A 20090-nucleotide genomic window follows, 5' to 3' on the forward strand; every position below is an offset into this window, starting at 1 on the left:
GCGCTCGTCTCTGGGCGACTCGACTAAGCCCGGCTCAACTCGGTTCGGATTTGAAGCGCTACGGAGCAAGTGAGGAAAAGGGAGACAGGCGTGGGGAAAGAGAGAGACAGCGCTATTGCTCCAAATCGAGGAGTGGGGGTCTGTACTCTGGTCAACCAAGCGAAGTCGTCCTTTGCACAGTGTACCGCGCAATGCACTGGTGCATGCACCGTGAGAGGGCCTTGTTTATAGAAAGAGGAATTACGGATTGGAATAATTTACCAAGGGAGATTTCAATAATTTCCAAATTCTTTGCAATTATTTAAGAAAGACTAGATAAACAATAGACAGGGAACCTGCCACCTGGGCGACTGCTCTAAATGCATATCAGTATTGATTGATTGATTGATTGATTGATTGATTGATTGATTGATTGATTGATTGATTGATTGATTGATTGATTCAAATTCAGAGGGGGTGCAACGTCATACTGATAACTGTAAACTTGACTCGATTTTGTAATCACTGAAATAACATCACATACCCTCTCAACACGTGAAGAATCATTTCGTTTCCTCCTCCCCTTCTGGGTACTTCAATATTTTTGTCAGGCAGTGCATATAATAATATTCATGTTGCTTAAAGGAATTTATTATGGAAGCCATGCTATTGAATGTCAAAGTAGTTAAAATAAAGTTTTTCAGTCTGTCGAACACAATATATAAATTTATTGAATTCCGATACATACTTCACTGGCTTTTTTTTTTCTAGGTGTGTAAGAGTGCTGTCAAATTTATATTTGTGTTCTCCATATTTGAAAACTTCAAAGTTATTTTAAAACTAAATAGTCGTATAATTGACATCAAAAGACATGCTTTTTTTTTTAAAATGCTTCTTCCTCGCCCATCTCGTCTTCATAGATGTTGTTCATCAGATGTAGAAACTCTCCTCCAAGTTTGAAAGCCTAGATCTTGGGGACAACCCTTTTAGAATGACAGAAACCGAGTGAGTTGGCCGTACGGTTATGGGAGCTATCGTCTTTGTCGGTCCGACGTTAACTTGTGAAGAATGGCATGAGTTGTGAGCTTGCATTCGGGAGATAGTGGCATCAAGCCCCACTGTCGGCGATCCAGAAAATGGTTCTCCGTGGTTTCCTAGTTTCACACCAGGCAAATTATGTTGCTGTACTTTAATAAGGCAACGGTCTCTTCCTTCCTACTCCCGGCCCTTTCCTATCCTATCGTCTGTGTCGGTCCGACGTTAACTTGTGAAGAATGACATGATGGGCCTTCTGTTGATATCTTACAATTTAGTGCGGACGTCTGGCATTTAAGACTGCCTACATGGAGACACTCTTACCACTGGCCGGTTAATGACTCATTTTTGAAGTACAGTAATATATTTTCTTTGAACCAATAGCAGTTATAGAAATATTAAACATATTTATTGCATTCGAACACAATTGATGATATTTCTACATGGTTATTTTTGCCAATGAAGTGATGACGAAGGATAATTCGAAAGATTACCACCAAATTTCGTATTTTCTGGAATCTCTCTGAAAGGCGGAGGATCTTCCGAAAGTTCAAAGGACCTTGCAACACTGAAGGAATAATTGAGTGAAGGCGCTGTTCGCCGATACTTAGTTTTCAATTTATATTCTTCGCTTTTAACGAGGTCGTTCGTGTATTAGTAAATGTCCGACTCTATAGTTACATGGTTAGCGTGCTGGCCTTTGATCATAGGGGTCCCGAGTTCGATTCCCGGCAGGGTCGGGAATTCGAGCCATAATTATAGGTTAATTCCGCTGGCACGGGGATCTCTGTGTATGTATCGTCTTCATCATCATTTCATCCTCATCATTTCATCCTCATCATAACTCGCAGGTCGCCTACGATCGTCAAATCAAAAGACCTGCTTCTGGCGAGCCAAACTTGTCCTTCGACACTCCCGGCACTAAAAGTCATACGCCATTTGCATATATTAGTTAATTAGTTACATTGGGGTTGAAACACCAAATAAAATGATACTTAATTATGAAAGCTCAAGTAACATTTAATACAAGAAACAATAACAGTAACAAAATATTAACAATTACAAATAATATAACATCGAGTAGAAGACAAAAAGCTTTCATTCCACGGCAGATGTTGTTCGGTTAAACCATGTCTCGAAAAATGTTCATATCACTATATTGTGTATTCCTTGTGTCTTTTCCAGCAGCAGTAAGTTATCATGTTGAAATGTATTCAACAACTTCAGTGGGTTATGTTCCGTAAGCACTTCAGTTTTCGCTTCCATTATCTGTCTTCTTCTAGTAATCATGTCCATGACCACCGCCGCCAGCGCCACCTCCATGACCGCCGTGTCCGTGACCGCCGCCGCCACCGCCACCTCCATGACCGCCGTGTCCGTGACCGCCGCCTCCACCACCGCCTCCGTGTCCATGACCGCCATAGGTACCTCCAGAGTGGTCGTTACCACCGCTGTTGGTGACGTGAGCGATGAAGCCTCCCTTGTTGTCAGCGTGGTACTTGACGGTCCTCACATTACCACCAGGTTCCTTCAGCGTGTACTCGCCCACGACATGATGTCCATCACGAGACTCCTTCTGGCCGTGCTTGTCGCCGGTGTGGTGGTCAGTTACTCCGTACGCGAACTCGTACCTTGGATGGGCCTAGAAAACATAGAAGAAAACTGAAGAGCCCAGCGCAAAACCAAACGGCTTCAAAGCATAGAAGTAGACACAACAAATTAAATGATATACAGTGAAAATTGTCAGTACCAGTAGCTGAAATGTTGTCGTTGTTGGCTTTTTTTGCTATTGGCTTTACGTCGCACCGACAGAGATAGGTCTTATGGCGACGATGGGATAGGAAAGGCCTAGGAGTTGGAAGGAAGAGGCCGTGGCCTTAATTAAGGTACAGCCCCAGCATTTGCCTGGTGTGAAAATGGGAAAGCACGGAAAACCATCTTCAGGATTGCCGACAGTGGGATTCGAACCCACTATCTCCCGGATGCAAGCTCACAGCCGCGCGCCCCTAACCGCACGGCGAACTTGTCCGGTAGCTGATTTGTTTGAGGATTTTCAAAATGTAAGAAAGAGGAAAGCACATTTGGGGAACATTTTCCTTATGAACATCGAACGAATGTGCTACGTACTTTGGATCACGTAGCAGCTGTTAACTTACATTCGGGAGATAGTAAGTTCGAACCCCGCTGTCGGCACACCTGAAGATGGTTTTCCGTTGTTTCTCTCGTCACACCAGGCAGATGTATTTTGACAAACACCACGGTCACTTCCATCCCAATCCTATAATTTCCCTATCGCATTGTTGCGATAAGACCTGTCTGTGTTAGTGCGAAGTTAAACAAATAGGAAAGAATCTATATGAACTATCACAGTTGTAACCTAATGATAAACAATGTCCCATTAGTAAAATTAAGGTTTATAGTAGACCTAACATAAAACCAACAGTACAGGGTACATTAGGCCTAATAGTGTACAGAAATACAGTACAGTGAAACTTCATCTTGATCAAAATGAAGGCAAATGACATCAGTTTTCCTCTTTACTTTAGTAGCTTGCGTGGCTCAGGCGACAGCGCGCCGGCCTCCCACCGCTGGCTTCCGTGGTTCAAGTCCCGGTGACTCCACGTGAGATTTGTGTTGGTCAAAGCGGAGGCGGGACTGGTTTTTCTGTCTGGTTATATCCAGTGATATAATTTCACTTCATCTGTCAGTCATTAATCATTGCCCCAGGGGAGTGCGACAGGCTTCGGCAGCCGGCTTAATTCCTATCCTCGCCACTAGATGACGCTTTGTTAATTCCATTCTGACCTGGTCGAATGACTGAAAACTGGCTATGGATTTTCATTTTTCCTCTTTACTGTAAAGGAATCTGCTATGGGAGTTTGTGTTTTGGAAGCACTTTTGAAGTTTATTTAGTTTCTGTTGCCTCTTCTGCTTCACACCTATCATCGTATGTGTTTGATGCAGTAGTATCAGTAGACTAATGTTAGTATTTGTTGTTCCTCATCATATGACCGAAGTGTGTCATTTCTTTTTGATGGTATACGTAGGGTTTGGTAGTCATTTTAATGACTTAGGAACTACGTACTTTATCCATACATGATAATTTTAGTTGGCATTTGCAGAAGCATATTTCGAAAGATTCTAATGTTTTGCTAGTTCTGGTTGTGATTGTCCAGGCCTCATCACGGTATAGCAGTGCTGAGAACATTGTAGCACCAAAGTATACGGAGATGACATCGCTTTTGCCATGTCAACCCGTACTGTGGTTTTACAAGTCTCGTAGGGTGTGTTCTATCATTTCTGTTGCTATGGTTGGTCAGCAGGTTCCAGGCCTAGAACTTTGTTGATGCAAAGTTGAACCAAACTTCGCTGTATAAAGTCTGTATCTATCCAAGGAAAGCAGCCTGTTCTGAAACTTAGCACACACATGTGTAATGTCGAAAAATTACCTGGTAGAAGCAAATTAAGTGGAGCATATGACAATCTCTCTCACATAATTGCTCCAATTAAGTTAAAAAGTTTCAGGAGCATAGTTTGTTTTCCAGACCGTGTACCCAACCTAAAAATTTATTTTTGAAAGAAACAACAAAATCTTCTTCCAGTGGTAAAGATTTATTACATTCCCTTCGAAAATTTCTTCCTCGCCTTTTCCCCCAATTAAACGGATCGGCACTTTGTATGGCTTTAGCTCAGTTTAACGACTGGGTGCGTTTCCTGACACAAACTCTTTGAGGAAGAATGCATTTACTATTGAGTGTTTCTGTGGTAGATGTATTGTGATGACGTTTTGTATATAAATGCAAAGATGTATCAAAGCTAACACAATTATCCAATCCCCGAGCTAGAGCAATTAAATAGACGTGGTTAAAATCCTCGGGCCCTAACGGGAATCGAACCTGAAGCCCTTTGAACCAAAGGTCAGTAAGCTGACCATTCAGCCAAGGAGCTGGACAAATTCCCTTTAAACCACTGCCACCTTTAAATGCTAGTACTTACAGATAGAATGGAACTTACCACGTAGTCAGTGTATCCATGACCACCTCCACCACCACCGCCTCCACCATGACCTCCATGTCCACCGTGACCTCCATGTCCTCCATGTCCACCGCCTCCATGTCCTCCATGTCCACCGCCTCCACCTCCACCGCCATGGCCATCAGAAACGTGGACTTCCTGAGCATCACCTTCTACTGGGCCATGGAAATAGGCGAAAGAATGCGCATGGCCTCCGCCGCCGCCACCGCCGCCATGACCACCACCGCCACCACCACCTCCTCCTCCATGACCTCCAGCATTAACGCTAAGATATGCTGTTGCAAGCAACGCAACCAGCGTGAGTATCTAGGGAAAGAAGTAAAAAGTAACGTATAGGGACTGTCGACAAAAGTTGAAGTTTCGGACGCTTAGAATAGGGACGTCTGGGGGCTTTTTTTTTTCGGGATAGTTCTGGTTTTTTAGTGAAGTGTCCCGATAAACTTCATCCGGGACGCAAATTATCAGTTTTAAGATTGCTATTAAGTACATCGAGGAGTGCACAGATCAATTTTCATCATTCAAATTGATTCGGTGGCAGCGTTGCCTACCATACGATCTGGATCATGCATGTATGATAATTCGATGTTGTGTACTATCCAGCCCGCGAATCGTACTCATATTGTACAATCCTATGACGTATCGAAATTTTGTCCTGTTTTTTTTCTACATAATGCGTAGATTTTTGTTCCCTCTTTTATTCGTGCTAGTTATGTTCTGTCATAGATGAGGGAAAGACTTTTCGAATAATGAGATTTCCAAACGAAATTTACCAAGAATGGGCTCTTTGCTTTCTGATTTACTTCACGGTCTCGCGCCTGTAGATCATAGCATTCGCCTTCAGGAGATTGACGGTGACTGGATGAAATTACCCTTTCTCAACATCAACGCTGATATTAAATCCTGCTCTGAAGTAAATTAATTTTGGTCTAAGGTACAGGAGGTGAAAAACACGTTTGGTGAATGTGAGTTTTCCGCACTTCCAGAATTTTCACTCTGTTTTGTCACCCCGTCACTCTAATGCTGAATATTCAGGAACATTAATCTCACTGAAGTCAAAAACAAAAGTAGGCTAATGGATGCATGATGGTGTCAGTCAGTTTGTTTGAGTCAGTGGTACGTGTAAAGATATCAAACGGAAAACATGCTCAGAAGCTATGAGGTAAGGCACTTCAGTGAATTTATATGTCATGTTGACTACTTCTTTACAAATTATCCTATTCTTGAGTAATCTAAATAAAATTTATTTTCGTATCCTTGATACTGAATCGTACATACTAACACTATGACTAATATTTATTTTATGACTTTTACGTGCGGCTCGAACCAGAGGTACTAAATGTTTCGGAAATCTCATATTATTAACTAAGAATCGAACCAGTCAGCTTCCTGAGAAGTAAGGTACTGCGTAAGTGAGATATTGCGTCTGTAAACAGACTTATAGCGAATATTTTAAATGTTATTCGAAGTTGTACGACCCTCTCCTGAAAAAATTCGATCTTTTCTGGGTTATTGTACGATCCTGACCATCTCAGAGGTTGGCAACGCTGCTCGGTGGTTTTCTCTCATTTCAGCAATTGCTTGGAATGATGTGCCAAACAGCACTGAAATTGTGAAGAAGTGTAAAAGAAGAATCTGACTGTTTAATGTGTTTATCCGTGTAAGGTTAATTGCTGAAGGCAAAATGGAATCTTGGAAGAACATTTTAGGTGATGAAAAATTAATAAATTTCTTTCCTGGGCATTTCCCAATTATCTGGTGTCAGCACTAATGCATAGCAGATTAAGTCCAGTTTTAAGACCGGATGCCCTTCCTGACACATACCGTATTTCGAGGAATGCATTTGCTATTTCGTATTTCTGAGGTGATTGGTAGTTTAATATGCTGTATGTAACAGGGGATGCTTATTGTGACAATCACAAACACCCAGCTCCGAGCTAAAGAAATTACGCAAACGTTGCAAAACTCGCGACCCGACTGGGACTCAAATGCAGGACCTTTTGAACCGAAGACCACTTTACTGACCATTAGCCAAGGAACTGAAGGTAATTTGCAGCACAAATATAATCGTTAGTTTCTGTGTTACAGTACCAGGATCAAATGTTTCAAGATGCTGTATTTTGTGTGGAATATTGTAAGAAATAGGCGCTGCGTTGATGATGTCTGCTGGAGAATGTGCCACAGTTAGTACTTTATTAATAGTGAAAACGTATTTCAAGGATATTCCATGTTCTGAGATTTTTAATGTTGTGACCAAAAATAGTAAATTCATCGAGCACATTCAATTTTGGAAAATTGAAGATAAAGAAGCAAGCGCTTGCAATAAATAAAATAAGCAGAAAATTTATAATTTCATGTGACTTTTTTAATCTGAAAAAACTAAACCATATTGTTAATTCTTTTAACATTTGAATTTCACATAGCTTGCACCAAAAATGTCCCGGTTTTTTAATTTAATAAAAATTAGTTTGCTCTTAATGAAGTTAGAGGCGCTGTATTTATAACACCCGCATGAGAATGTACCACAGTTGCAATGGATGAAAATGTATTCTGGAGCTGCCATACGTCAGTATTTTGACGTGTGCCCGCCCGCACCGTAATCACGAACAAATCCAGAAATGTTTCTGACTTGAATAGTCGTATAGTTTCATTATTTTTATGAAGTAGAAACTGTGACTTGCTTACCCACTAAGCACTTGATTTTATCTTGTTGCAGACTATTTGATATTAATTTACCGAGCGAGCGGCTGCGCTGTTAGCTTTTATTCGGGAGATGGTGGGTTCGAACCCTACTGTCGACCGGTGTTTAGATATTTTCCTATGGCTTCCCATTTTCACACCAGTCAAATGCAGGGGCTGTACCTTAATTAAGACCACAACCGCTACCTTCCCAATTCTAGCCCTTTCCAATAGTTACGTCGCCGAAATCCTAAGTGTTACAGCGACGTTATACGACTAATAAATACAGAGTATATACAGACGAGGGCCGCTGTGCTTAGTATATTAACACATAGAACAAAGAATGACAAGGAGAAGCTAATTTCTTTTCCAAAATGAAACTAAGCCTTCTTTGAGGTCTTTGTTTAGAAACGTCCTGAGTGGAAGTGAATAAGAGAGGTGCTACAGCCCCGGTGTACCAAGTGACCTCTCACATTCTGAAGGCCTGCAGATTACGTGGTGACGCTTGATCAGTCCAACGAATCCTCTCGACTGTTATTCTTCGCTTTCTAAACCGGGGCCTCTATCTCGCCTTCAGGTAGCTCCTCAGTTGTTCTCCCGTAGGCTGAATGGACTTTGAATCGGTCTTCAGATCCGGTTAAGAGTCTCCAACGTGGCTAGGAACCGAACCCGCGGCCTCCAACTGAGACACATGGTCACTTCCAGTATAGAACGAGGCCGGCAAATAAGAGAGGCATATGCATAAATTCAGTTCCAACTCTAATATAATCATGTCCTTCTTCTCCCTCTTCTTTCCTAGCCTTTTCGGAATTTTCTAGGGTCGGCACTAATGTGGACCAATCCTAGTTTTACAGCCGGATGCCCTTTCTGACACCAACCGTATGTGGAGGGAAGTATTCACTACTGTGTATTTCTGTGGTGATTTGTAGAGTGATACCGAATCCTGCTGTGTGTAAATGAAGATGTGTAGTAAGACGATCACGAACACCCTGGCCCCGAGCTACAGTCATTACAAAGGAGATTTAAAAACCCCGACCCGGCCGGGAATCGAACCAGGGACCTTTTGAACCAAATGCCACTACGTTCACCATTCAACCAAGGAGTCGGGGCAGATTAGTGTAAGCAATAAACCCGTATTTTTTTCTGAACAATAAATTCGAGAAATGTAACCAGACTAATAAAGGTTTAATTTGAAGCTAAGAACTAGAACTAGTGTAGAGTTCTATATTACCTTCACTGAAGCCATACTTGTCGCTGTGGGCTGTTGTGGCTAACTGTTGACAAAGCCTTCAGAGACTACACTATTTATACCGGGATCAATTCTTAACAGTTCACAAAACAATAAAGCAGACTGAATTACACAAGGTAAGTCCACAGTAGAAACGTTGTCACTGCTATACGTGTTTGTGACGTCACCAGTGGGAGTTTTGATTACCGTGTCCTACCTGTAACATTCGATACGGTCTCCCCGTTGTTCAGTAAGACGACTTTCTACAGCAATCTAATCGAGAGCGTCTGATCTGACACCTCATGAGTGTGTCTACTGTGGCGTAAAGGGTTGGTCGTAGCGCACGCCAAGACGGAATCGCCTATAGGTTCCTGGACGTAGGATCTACATGATTTAGGGCCATTTTGTAGGTTCATTCCTAAGAAACGACTAGTTCTAAGAATACCAAATTTTGCTCACATCAACAGGGGGAAAATGCATGCTTAATATGAGCTATAATCAGATGTTCTCAAACTATTATGAGACTGTACCCCTCACTTACGGCTAAAAGTTCAATGTACCCCCACTAAAAAATTCTCTAATTGGTAAGTTTAAAAATATGAGTGCCTGGCTAATTATCAAGGCATTTTAATTGATTACAAATCAGTCGTTTAAATACACATCGTAAATAAGACGAGATTGTGAAATTAAATACACTGTTATCGCACATCACAAGAAATGTAAGAATTTGTGTGTGTATAACATTTCTTGATGGATCCAGTACTTTTGCATCCATCTTTTGGCACAGGCCAGAGTAAAGTATAGCTTCCACCGAAGTCCCAGTCAACATCCATGGCTGTGACAATGTGGAAGTTGCTGGGGTATGGGTAGTGCTGAGTAATGACATTCAGAGCATGAGTAGTGCATCTGAGTGTTATGAAAGGTGCTGCTCATAGGGTCAGTCGTGCTGCATTAGTACTTTCTGACCCAGTGAGGAAAGCAATGGCAAACTACCTCACTCCTCATCTTGCCTAGTATGCCTCATTTTGGTGCTGCCATTGGTTTTTGGGGTTTCCTTATAACCGCATAACCTTTGGTGGTGCTATTTGAGGATCCAACCAGCCTCTGGGCCAATGACCTAACAGACAGACAGAGTATAATACAGTTATAGTAAAGTAACACAGGACACCCTGTTTGTATGAAAGTTTTACAAACCGCTACATTTTAGCCTAAATATCATATAAATAGATAAAGATGAAAACTTTTCGATCTTAATTCTGGAATTCAGACTTTACGAACCATCAAAATTGCAATGGGATAGCTGTGTCTGCATGGCATGACAGTTTTCTGATGTCTTTAGTCCAGGTGAAACTTTCAAGCGAAGCGTAGCTGCATGCGTGCATGTTTAACTTTCTTCTCATTTATTTCTGTATTTCAACGTGTCTTTACTTTTTCCCTGAATGCTGGCTCGCCTACCCCACTAACTGTCTCAGACGTACCCCTAGGGGTACGCGCTCCACAGTTTGAAAACCAGGGAACTATATATTTCCCTTGTTTTATCAACAAGGTGCAAATGACTCCAATACAGTTTAACAATTCAAAACTTTTTCCACCACTTCAGGTACAATTTTCATGGTAGATTACTTTGAGTCATGATTCTTTTGTGCATTGAAGTTAATAACACTAGTACCTATTATAAAGAACTCAAGTGTATCGAAAAATTATTTTACCCTAGTAAAATGCACTTTCAAAAAGAAAATACTTTTCCTCAAAATTTTCAATCAGTCATCACTGATCAATCAGGTTGACAGAGTATTCGGTGATGGTTTACCACACTACTTATACACGGTGAAGAGAGTATGTTTTTTTATTTCGGAAATGTAGTCCAGGTGGTATGGTATCTGGCATCTTAATCGTCAACAGCGATTGCAGCGCGTCCTCTAGAAACAATTTGCATGTACATATTACGATCCTAGAAATGCCCGAACATTCGTTTTCATTGGTCAGCTTTGAAAGACGCCCTTCCCACGTCGTGGGCGTGAATTTATTCGCACCACTTTATATACTAGATGCGTTACAACGTGTTCAGCGTTATTAAATTTTATAAATGTAGGATACATGTGACCTAAGAAACGGTGTCTTACTGTATTACAGTATGTAATGTCCAATATAAATTAGCAAATAAAAAAGTGCACCTCAACCCAGGATCGAACACTCGAACACTGCATGCTAACCTAAAACTCTATCTATTGCACCAACCGTACAGCACAACTAGTTTGTGCTAACAGAGGTAGTTACCCTACACTTGTTTACTGTGTTGCCAGATTGCCACTCTTCAACGTTCTTTTTCTGCCGGATATACTCGCAGGATGAACTTTTGTGAGATACATTTTTTTATGGCTGGCATGTGAGGAGTCGCGCTGCGACGCCTGAGTGCGCGAATTTTGCTTCACTCTGTATTTTAGGGAAAAATATACTTTCTGCAAGTCTTAAGCCTACTTAAGTTCTTGTCTTTTCCAGAACATTCTTCTAAGGAGTGCTGTTTTTTCGCCTCCTTGCCTTTTGTTAATGGCCTGTTTAGTTTTAACCGTTTCTTTTCCTTCTTAAGGCCTAGTAGAATGGGTAATATGCCCCTGTATACAGTATTCATGAATGATTTGCGGATAAACGTGTCTATGTTTAGGTTCCCTTGGGGAACAGTAATCAACCTGGTTGTGAAATTTTGTAACTGATAAGCCCACCATGGGGCAGCCTGTGTATGAACATTATGAAGTGAGGTCACATAATTGGTTAATCATTTAATTTGAGAATGTAACAAGCGACATATCGAGGATAGCCTCTATGTATTTGGAGCTCAGACTCTATAATGTGTAGGCCTACCTGTCAGGAGCAATTATGCTCTTTCATGTGTATATGTCCGGCTCCATGGCTAAATGGTTAGCGTGCTGGCCCTTGGTCATAGGGGTCCCGGGTTCGATTCCCGGCAGGGTCTGGAATTTTAACCATCAGTGGTTAATTTTACTGGCACGGGGGCTGGGTGTGTGGGTCGCCTTCATCATCATTTCATCCTCATCACGACGCGCAGGTCGCATACGGGAGTCAAATCAAAAGACCTGCACCTGGCGAGCGGAACATGTTCTCGGACACCCCCGGTACTAAAAGCCATACGCCATTTCATTTCATTTTTTTTTTTCATATGTAGATTAATGACTGGGAGTTTATCCCAAGTAATCTTGTACCTGATTAAGGACTCCCTAAGTCCAGTGTATTGTTGGAGCTGACAAGCTCGTTTGATGTGAATATTCTCAAGTACTTTTTCAACTAGATTACACTACTAGGGTTTTGAGAGAGGAAATAAATTAAATTCCCAATTTTTATTAAAGTAAATTTTTGCTCCAAGTGATCCCCTGTCCAGCCATTCACCCCAGGCGCTTCCCATTCCTCTGTGAGCCACGATAAATCTCCATATCAGTACAAATAGGCGGGATTGTCATTAATTTCACCGCACTATGTAGCTACACATTTCCGTAACAGTTTTGTACAATAAAGGATAGTTTCTCTATACTAAAACCAAACCAAAACAAACCCCATGGCACTACAGCCCTTGAAGGGCCTTGGCCTACAAAGCGACCGCTGCTCAGCCCGAAGACCTGTAGATTACGAGGTGTCGTGTGGTCAGTACAACGAATCCTCTCGGCCGTTGTTCTTGGCTTTCTTGACCGGGGCCGTCATCTCACCGTCAGATAGCTCCTCAATTCTAATCACGTAGGCTAGTTTCTCTATACTAGATGGGAATATTCAGTTGTCGTGTTAGTATGGTGATATACCCCCAGATATTCAGTACAAATACAAGACTGTTTTAATGTTTCAATAATTAACGGTTTATAAATGGCGATCATTAATACGGTATGTGGTATTTACTGAACTTGTACAATTTGTATCAACTAAAAATGCAAAATAGGTTAGGAAAATTTTTTCTCACACGAGGCAATTGCTAGGGTTATAGGTCCTACCTTAATTAAGGCCACGGTCGCTTCCTTCCCACTCCTAGCCTTTTCCTATCCCGTTATCGCCATAGGACATGTGTGACGTAAAGCATTTTTTTTAAATTTTGTAACGATAGGAAATCTGCCACTTGGGAGACAGATCTATATGCAGACAGAGTGATTGATAACAGGCTAATGGCGAGTTCTATCTATACTAATATATGAAGAGACTGTGAGTTTGAAGATGCTATCATTCCAGTGAACATAGGATATGTATCATCCCGGAATATGGAAGCGTTCCCACGAAAAGCATGATTGAAGAAATCATAGCAGCAATAATACATCTTAGTGTTTGTATGTTTGCCTCTGTATTTTTAATTTATTTTCACGTTAGAACCACTTGACTGATGGAGTTCAAATTTGGCAAGCATATATTTGCTACCTTCTGTTAAAATATACACCGACTAGTAAATTTAATGGATCACTTCAATTTTCAAACGAAAAGGCGTGTTAAATTGTGAAATATTTGTTTCATTATTTACAGTGATTATTTTCACGAAAAAAATATGTAAGTATTGTTACCTTTTGTTATTGCTAACCTTAGTTTGATTATTGTCATGAAAAAAGTATCTATGTGAATAATAACGCAAATGTTTCACAATTTACCATGCTCATAATGTTATTGGCTTTACGTTCCACTAACTACGTTTACGGTTTTCGGAAACGCCGAGTTGCCGAAATTTAGTCCCGCGGGAGTTCTTTTACGTGCCAGTAAATCTACCGACACGAGGCTGACGTATTTTGAGCATCTTCAAATACTACCGGACTGAGCCAGGATCGAACCTGTCAAGTTCGGGTCAGAACGCCAGCGCCTCAACCGTCTGAGCCACTCAGTCCGGCGATTTAACATGCTTTTCTCCTTTGAAAATGCAAGTGATCAGTTAATTTTGCGCGCGAGTGTAGTCTATTTTCTAGCACGCTATATTTTAAGTGGGGACAAGTAGTGATAGAAGATGTGAAACAAGTCGAAGGAAAACGTACGCCTAGGCCCCTTCAAAATGAATAGGCTGCCTAAACAGTTAGTCCTATTGAACAATGGAGCGCACTGAGTGTACTTAAATTTCGATTTTCCAGAAAAAGTGTATATGAATTTCCTTCGTATCCCTAATAGTTTTCGAGAACTTTTTTCTGTGTTTTCGCGCATGCTATATCCTTGGTCTCTTTGTATTGGTTTCTTTCACGTAAAAAGTACTTGCTCAAATTTGGCAAGCATACAGCCGCAACCTTTGGATAACATAGCCTAGAGGCTACATTTTTTCCGCAGGGGACCGTGCAGGGAGATAAAATGTGAATGAAGTCATCGAAAATTTAACCCCTGCGACCCTTAAACGGTTAGTCATGTTAAATAATGGAATCAGCGAGTGTAATGTTTTGGCTAGCAGTAGGCAAAAGGGCCTGTCATTATAATGAAAACTCTCTAACCCGAACTTCACATGACAAACAACGTATGGCGACCTCCCCGTCATGTTTCTCGGGTAACTCTAAGATCCATACAATGTACTGAAATCTTGCTCACAAGATCACCTAGAATCTTCACCTAGGATTCTCCATACAATATAGAATTCCGTTGTGAAGCACGGATACATCAGCTAGTCACCAAATAAAGCATATTATGTGTACAAAAAATTAAATTTTCTAGAAGCGAGTCCATGTACACTCTCTTCGTAACTCTGATGAATTGGTCTCCAGAAAATCACGCTTTTTCTTGTTAAGAAATCAATCAAACTGACTGTTGTTAGTTGAGGTATGCTCTGTTTCTGTTACTGCCTCTCATCCCCGCTAGATGACGGTACTGTTGCAATTGTACAAAACGAACCCGTGAACGCAATGGAAACCACATTGTAAAAGTGAAGTATTTATGTTTTCTTTCATAAGATAACGTTATGAAAAGATTAAATGCAACAGCTTTTCGTGCACCACCGTGCAGATAGTCAGATTTTTATTTATTTATTTATTTATTTATTTACTTATTTATTAAATTTTAGGCTTCTTCCCCCAAACTACAATTTCATCCTGCGTGAATACAATTTTTTATAGACTGTATACTGTATTGGCTTATTCCCTGACTTTACACACCGATTTTCATTAAATTCCGTTAATCCATGTTCATCTGTTATGGACATTGCAACAAAATCCGAAATTCATAAATATCTCCTGTTACCGTAGCCGGTACGGTAAAAATGTATGAACCGGGCGAGTTGGCCGTGCGGTCAGGGGCTCGAGGCTGTGAGCTTGCATCCGGGAGATAGTGGGTTCGAATCCCACTGTCGGCAGCCCTGAAGATCGTTTTCCGTGGTTTCTCATTTTCACAACAGGCAAATGCCGGGGCTGTACCTTACTTAAGGCCACGGCCGCTTCCTTCAAACTCCTAGGCTTTTCCTATCCCATCGTCGCTGTACCGGGCGGTACACCTCTACGACGCATGTTCAAATATTGCGCCAATTGAAACTCCTCTACAGGAGAAAGCCTGACCTTTAAAAAACTGTATTAACTCAACAGTTTCTCCGAAGATGGCTCTGTGTGAATTTTGATGTGTTTTTGTTTGTAATTGATCAAGAAGTGTGGACGTTCTCTACCAGATGTCTCTACAAAAAAAACCTATGATCATGCACACTGGTGCAAAGGAATGAACCTTCTTGAAGAAATTTTGTATTCAAAAGTTGTTGTCCTTACTAAAATTTTGTCTTTTATTTTTGGGTTGGCAATATTAATCCTTCCTTCCGCTAGGTTTGAACTTACCCAATCCCGAATTTATTTAATTAATTCTCAGCCAATCATGTATGTCTTCTTCGATATGGATATGTAGCTCTAAGCTATCCAATAAAATTTGGGGGGGGGGGTGTCTACTCATTCCTGAAAGGTCTCGAATTTTCCACGAGGGTATAAAAACTGCTGATTTTCTTGTCTCGGTGCCACTAGTATAACATCTAACTCAGTGTGTGGATATGTAGCAGGGAGCGGGAAGCGCCTCTTTCTTCAAGCAGCAGTTCTTCTACAAGGTAATGGCCTTTTAACATCTTTATTTCTTGCTAGCTCAGCAGTCTAACTCTCGAGGAGGGTTCGAATCCTTTAATATGTAACCCATCTTTTTAAAATGTAAATTCCTTTTCTGTCTATGTAAAATCTACAAATATCTTTTACTGTAAAGCGATGATAGAGAGTGCTTTACCCTCTCGAGCTCCGCTTCATTTTGAAATTGAGGTGACTACGTATTCATTACCGTTTCTTCTCTTCCTTAATGTATTAAAGTTTTCTCATACGAGTCACCTCCCTAGCTTGGGATTAGCCCCTGTATTATCGGCCTAGCGCCACATAGGTTTTTAAAAAACACTTTAGTGTAGGAGTGCAAGTAATCGCCTCCATTCAGTTTTGTATTTTGGGCCATTTATTTAACTCGTTTTGTTTTCCTTCCTGAGAAGGCCCAGTAGATTGGGTACGAGGTACCCCTGTACCATTATATGTGTGCCTTGAGGGCAGTTAGTGTGAAGTCTGCTTATGGCCTCCTGATAGGCTTGAACTTTGAGAGCGGGTCTGCTCTTTCCTAAATTTGATCTCTGTGTGCCTCTAGGAGGCTTAAAATTGTAATTAGGAGCAAGTGCTCCTTGGCATGATGGGGTTTTCTGCCCCTTTGTTCAATTTTGTACCTTGGTAAAGTTGGGCTAATAGCTCAAGGATTGTGATTGTGGGGCTCGAAGCCCAGACCTTGTAATAATCCCCTAACACTTGTAATTTCTTTGTATCTGATTTTGGCTTCTTGTTGACTTGTTAAGTTTTCAAATTCTATGTTACCATTGTTAAGTTTTGAAAATATAACCTTTGTTGAAATTTTAATTCATCTTTCGAACTAGTAGTTAGATCCATTCCAGCCCGCACCTTTCACCTCTGACTTCCACGGATAACTCCGTAACAGTCGCCATAAGACTTATCTGTGTCGGTATGACTTAAAACCACTAGCAAAGAAAGTATGACATAAATGATCGGAAATTTAATTCGATATAACTTTAGTTATGTGGTATTTCTGAAAATCTTTTTCCGTGGTTTCCTATTTTCACACCAGGCAAATGCTGGGGCTGTACCTTAATTAAGGCCACGGCCGCTTCCTTCCCACTGCTAGCCCTTCCCTGTCCCATCGTCGCCATAAGACCTATCTGTGTCGTGCGACGTAAAGTAACTAGCAAAAAAAAAAAAAAACGCGTGTCTAAGTGTTATGGAAGGTGTTGCTCATAGGATCAGTCGTGCTGCAGTAGCACCAGCTGTCCCAGTGAGGAAAGCAATGGCAAACTACCTCACTCCTCATCTTGCCTAGTACGCCTCATTTGGGCCCTGCCATTGGTTTTTGTGATTTCCCTATAACTGCATAACCTTTGGTGGTGCTATTTGAGGATCCAACCGGCCTCTGGGCTGATGACCTGACAGACACATGTGGTATTTATCGGTAGGACCACAAATAATAGATATTTGAGAATTACATTTTAGGCCTTCTACTAAACTACCATTTAACTCAGCGTGAATAAAATATTTAAAGTCTAGATTTTAGTGCCTCATTCTCAGACTTTATATACCGATTTCCATTAAATTCTGTTCACGCATTCTCCCGTGGCTCGGCATTAATATGAACTTAGCAATGAAAATCGAAATTCATGAATCTGTTTACATAGTCGGTACGGTAGAAATGTATGACGTAAGTTATCGGAAATGTAATTCTATATATATTCAGTTATCGATAGGACCACTAACAATATATATAGGCTATTTGAGAATTGTATTTAGGCCTTCCCCTAAACTACCATTTCACTCAGCATGAATAAAATTATATATAACCTGTATTTTAGTGCCTTATTCTCCGACCTTTTCGTACCGATTTTCATTAAATTCTCTTCAGCCATTTTCTCGTGATGCGATTACATACATACATACATACATACATACATACATACATACATACATACATAACAGAGATCACGACCGATGCAGAAATACCATTCTTATTTAATTCTGAGCAATGTACATACAAAACTCTTATTTTATATATATGAATGTAGTTTTTAGTTTTAAACATGTTATCCACAACTCTTGAAAAGAGAAATCTCCACGGTGCAATATCGAATTGCCATTCTCTCCATAAATACTGACATAACACAGTAACTAGACTATGAAGACCTTCATCGACTAATTTGCAACAAATAAAGTACCGTAGGCCATAAAGCACTCGTTGGCTGAATTGAGTTTGGTGAGTTCAGTATGCATGTATTATTATTATTATTATTATTATTATTATTATTATTATTATTATTATTATTATTATCTACGTACAGATGTGAGTTACTTGGTGGTAGAGCACATTCATGTCGGAATAGTGAACGCAAAGTAGCTAAATTCGCCCCTGCGATGTGTATCATTACTTATTTCTATTATTTCACGATCTTCCAAGCCCCTAAACAACACCACTATTCAATTAAAGAAACAGAAGTACAAGCAAGGAAATCATGTTCTGGTCATTAATACTTAAACACTACAGTTTAATCAACAGAAATGTTTATTTCTCGATTATATTTTGGTAAATACATCTTTCTCTTAAGTAGTAGAATGTGAGTGAGAAACATAACATAGTTCTCAGTGGTACCTGTACTGTAAGTAAAACCAATGTAAGTAACGGAATTTTGGTGTGGCAAAGAATTTGACTCTCAAGATCTTTGTCTCTTCATTTGACTAGACGTGTGTGAGGAAATCCAACCAAGGGACAAATCAGTTCTCAATACACAGTTGAAGTTAGGCTAGGTGGTGGACAGGACAGAAAACAAAAGTAAAACTTTCTCAATCGCATTTTTTGATAAGTTGCTTTATCTAGCTGCTCATGAAACATGCTTGAAAAATGTAATGGACGCAAATGCAACAGTAAGGTTTAATTGAAGGTAAGTGGAATCAGTGCTTAATTACTGTTTAATCAAAAATGAATGTGAAATAAATAGGAAAAAAAGAAAACCAGAATTTCTGAACCTAATTAAAGAGTGTATCTACAGAATATTAAAAACGAAAATGTTGCTTAAATTTACAGTCTTCAGCAAGAATATATACAAAGTAAATATAACACATTTGTGCAATTTTGTTTTATTGAGTAAAGGTCAGCTTTAGTGAAAGTGAGAAAGTTTCTTTCGTCTGCAAGAACGTTTACTTTGAATACTATTTTTCTTCAATTAGGGCAATAAATGCCGAAATCAAGAGGGCCATGACAATGATATTAAATCGTTTCTAAGCACCAGAGACCTCATAATACAAATCATGCCACTTTCGACTGTACAAAAAACGAATATAGCTTTTATCACCATACGGGTAACAGAAAACTTAAATTAGATAATTAATTGGACAATGAGCAAAACACAATGGCATAACTAAGCGAGAATTTCATCTAATAAGAAAGAATCAATGGAAGAATTACGCAGATATAATGGCGCAAGATACAGTCTAAACCGTTTATTGCTACATCGCTTTTAACGACGTATTGGACATGACGGTGAAATCTAACGGTCCTGTCTAAATCCTATATAGCCTAATCATTGTGTTTAAAAATCGCTTAGTATGACATCGCTTATTACGACATACAGTATAAAACGACGTATTTTGATCAAATGTTCGGATAAATGTATCGGCTATTTGTTTCTTACGTATTTGGGAGTTGCTCGCAACAATTTAACGCTTATTATTGTAGACTTCAAAACAGCCTATATGTTACTAGTCAAGGCAATCATCGCTGTGAACATGACGCAGAAGAAAAGGGAAGTGTTTAATACTCAAACTGGTCGCATATAATAGGCCTATGGCGATTACATAATTGGGAAACAAACGTAAGGCATAGCGAAGGAATTGTGTGCATCACACTGAACGATTTCTACAATTTGGAAGGACAGACTGAAAATAATGTGCCGATCAATGGACCTATTCTTCAACTGGAAGCCAGTTAAATTCCTCACAGTCCCATTCCACAAATACTGTACCGGTATTGTAAATACAATAATGTTAGTGACGTATTTGAAGTTTTAATTTAATTTGGTTAATTAACCATATGAGTGTGCAGACTAAAACTTAGATATGAAATTTTTAGCAAAAACGAAGAA

At 40.2% G+C, this 20090-nt stretch overlaps 1 protein-coding gene across 1 annotated transcript in view; it reads right to left on the minus strand.

Moving 5' to 3' along the window:
- Positions 1-2293: 2293 nt before the first annotated feature.
- LOC136884466 (uncharacterized) overlaps positions 2294-20090 on the minus strand; it is a 63117-nt gene continuing 45320 nt past the window's right edge. Inside the window, exons 4-5 of the mRNA XM_068229563.1 lie at positions 5029-5355; positions 2294-2656 (exon numbers count right to left, since the gene is read on the minus strand). Of these exons, the coding sequence (XP_068085664.1) occupies positions 2294-2656; positions 5029-5355 (690 nt within the window). The remainder of the gene's footprint in view (positions 2657-5028; positions 5356-20090) is intronic.

The sequence above is a fragment of the Anabrus simplex genome, chromosome 1 (assembly GCF_040414725.1).
Source record: "Anabrus simplex isolate iqAnaSimp1 chromosome 1, ASM4041472v1, whole genome shotgun sequence".
NCBI lineage: Eukaryota > Metazoa > Arthropoda > Insecta > Orthoptera > Tettigoniidae > Anabrus > Anabrus simplex.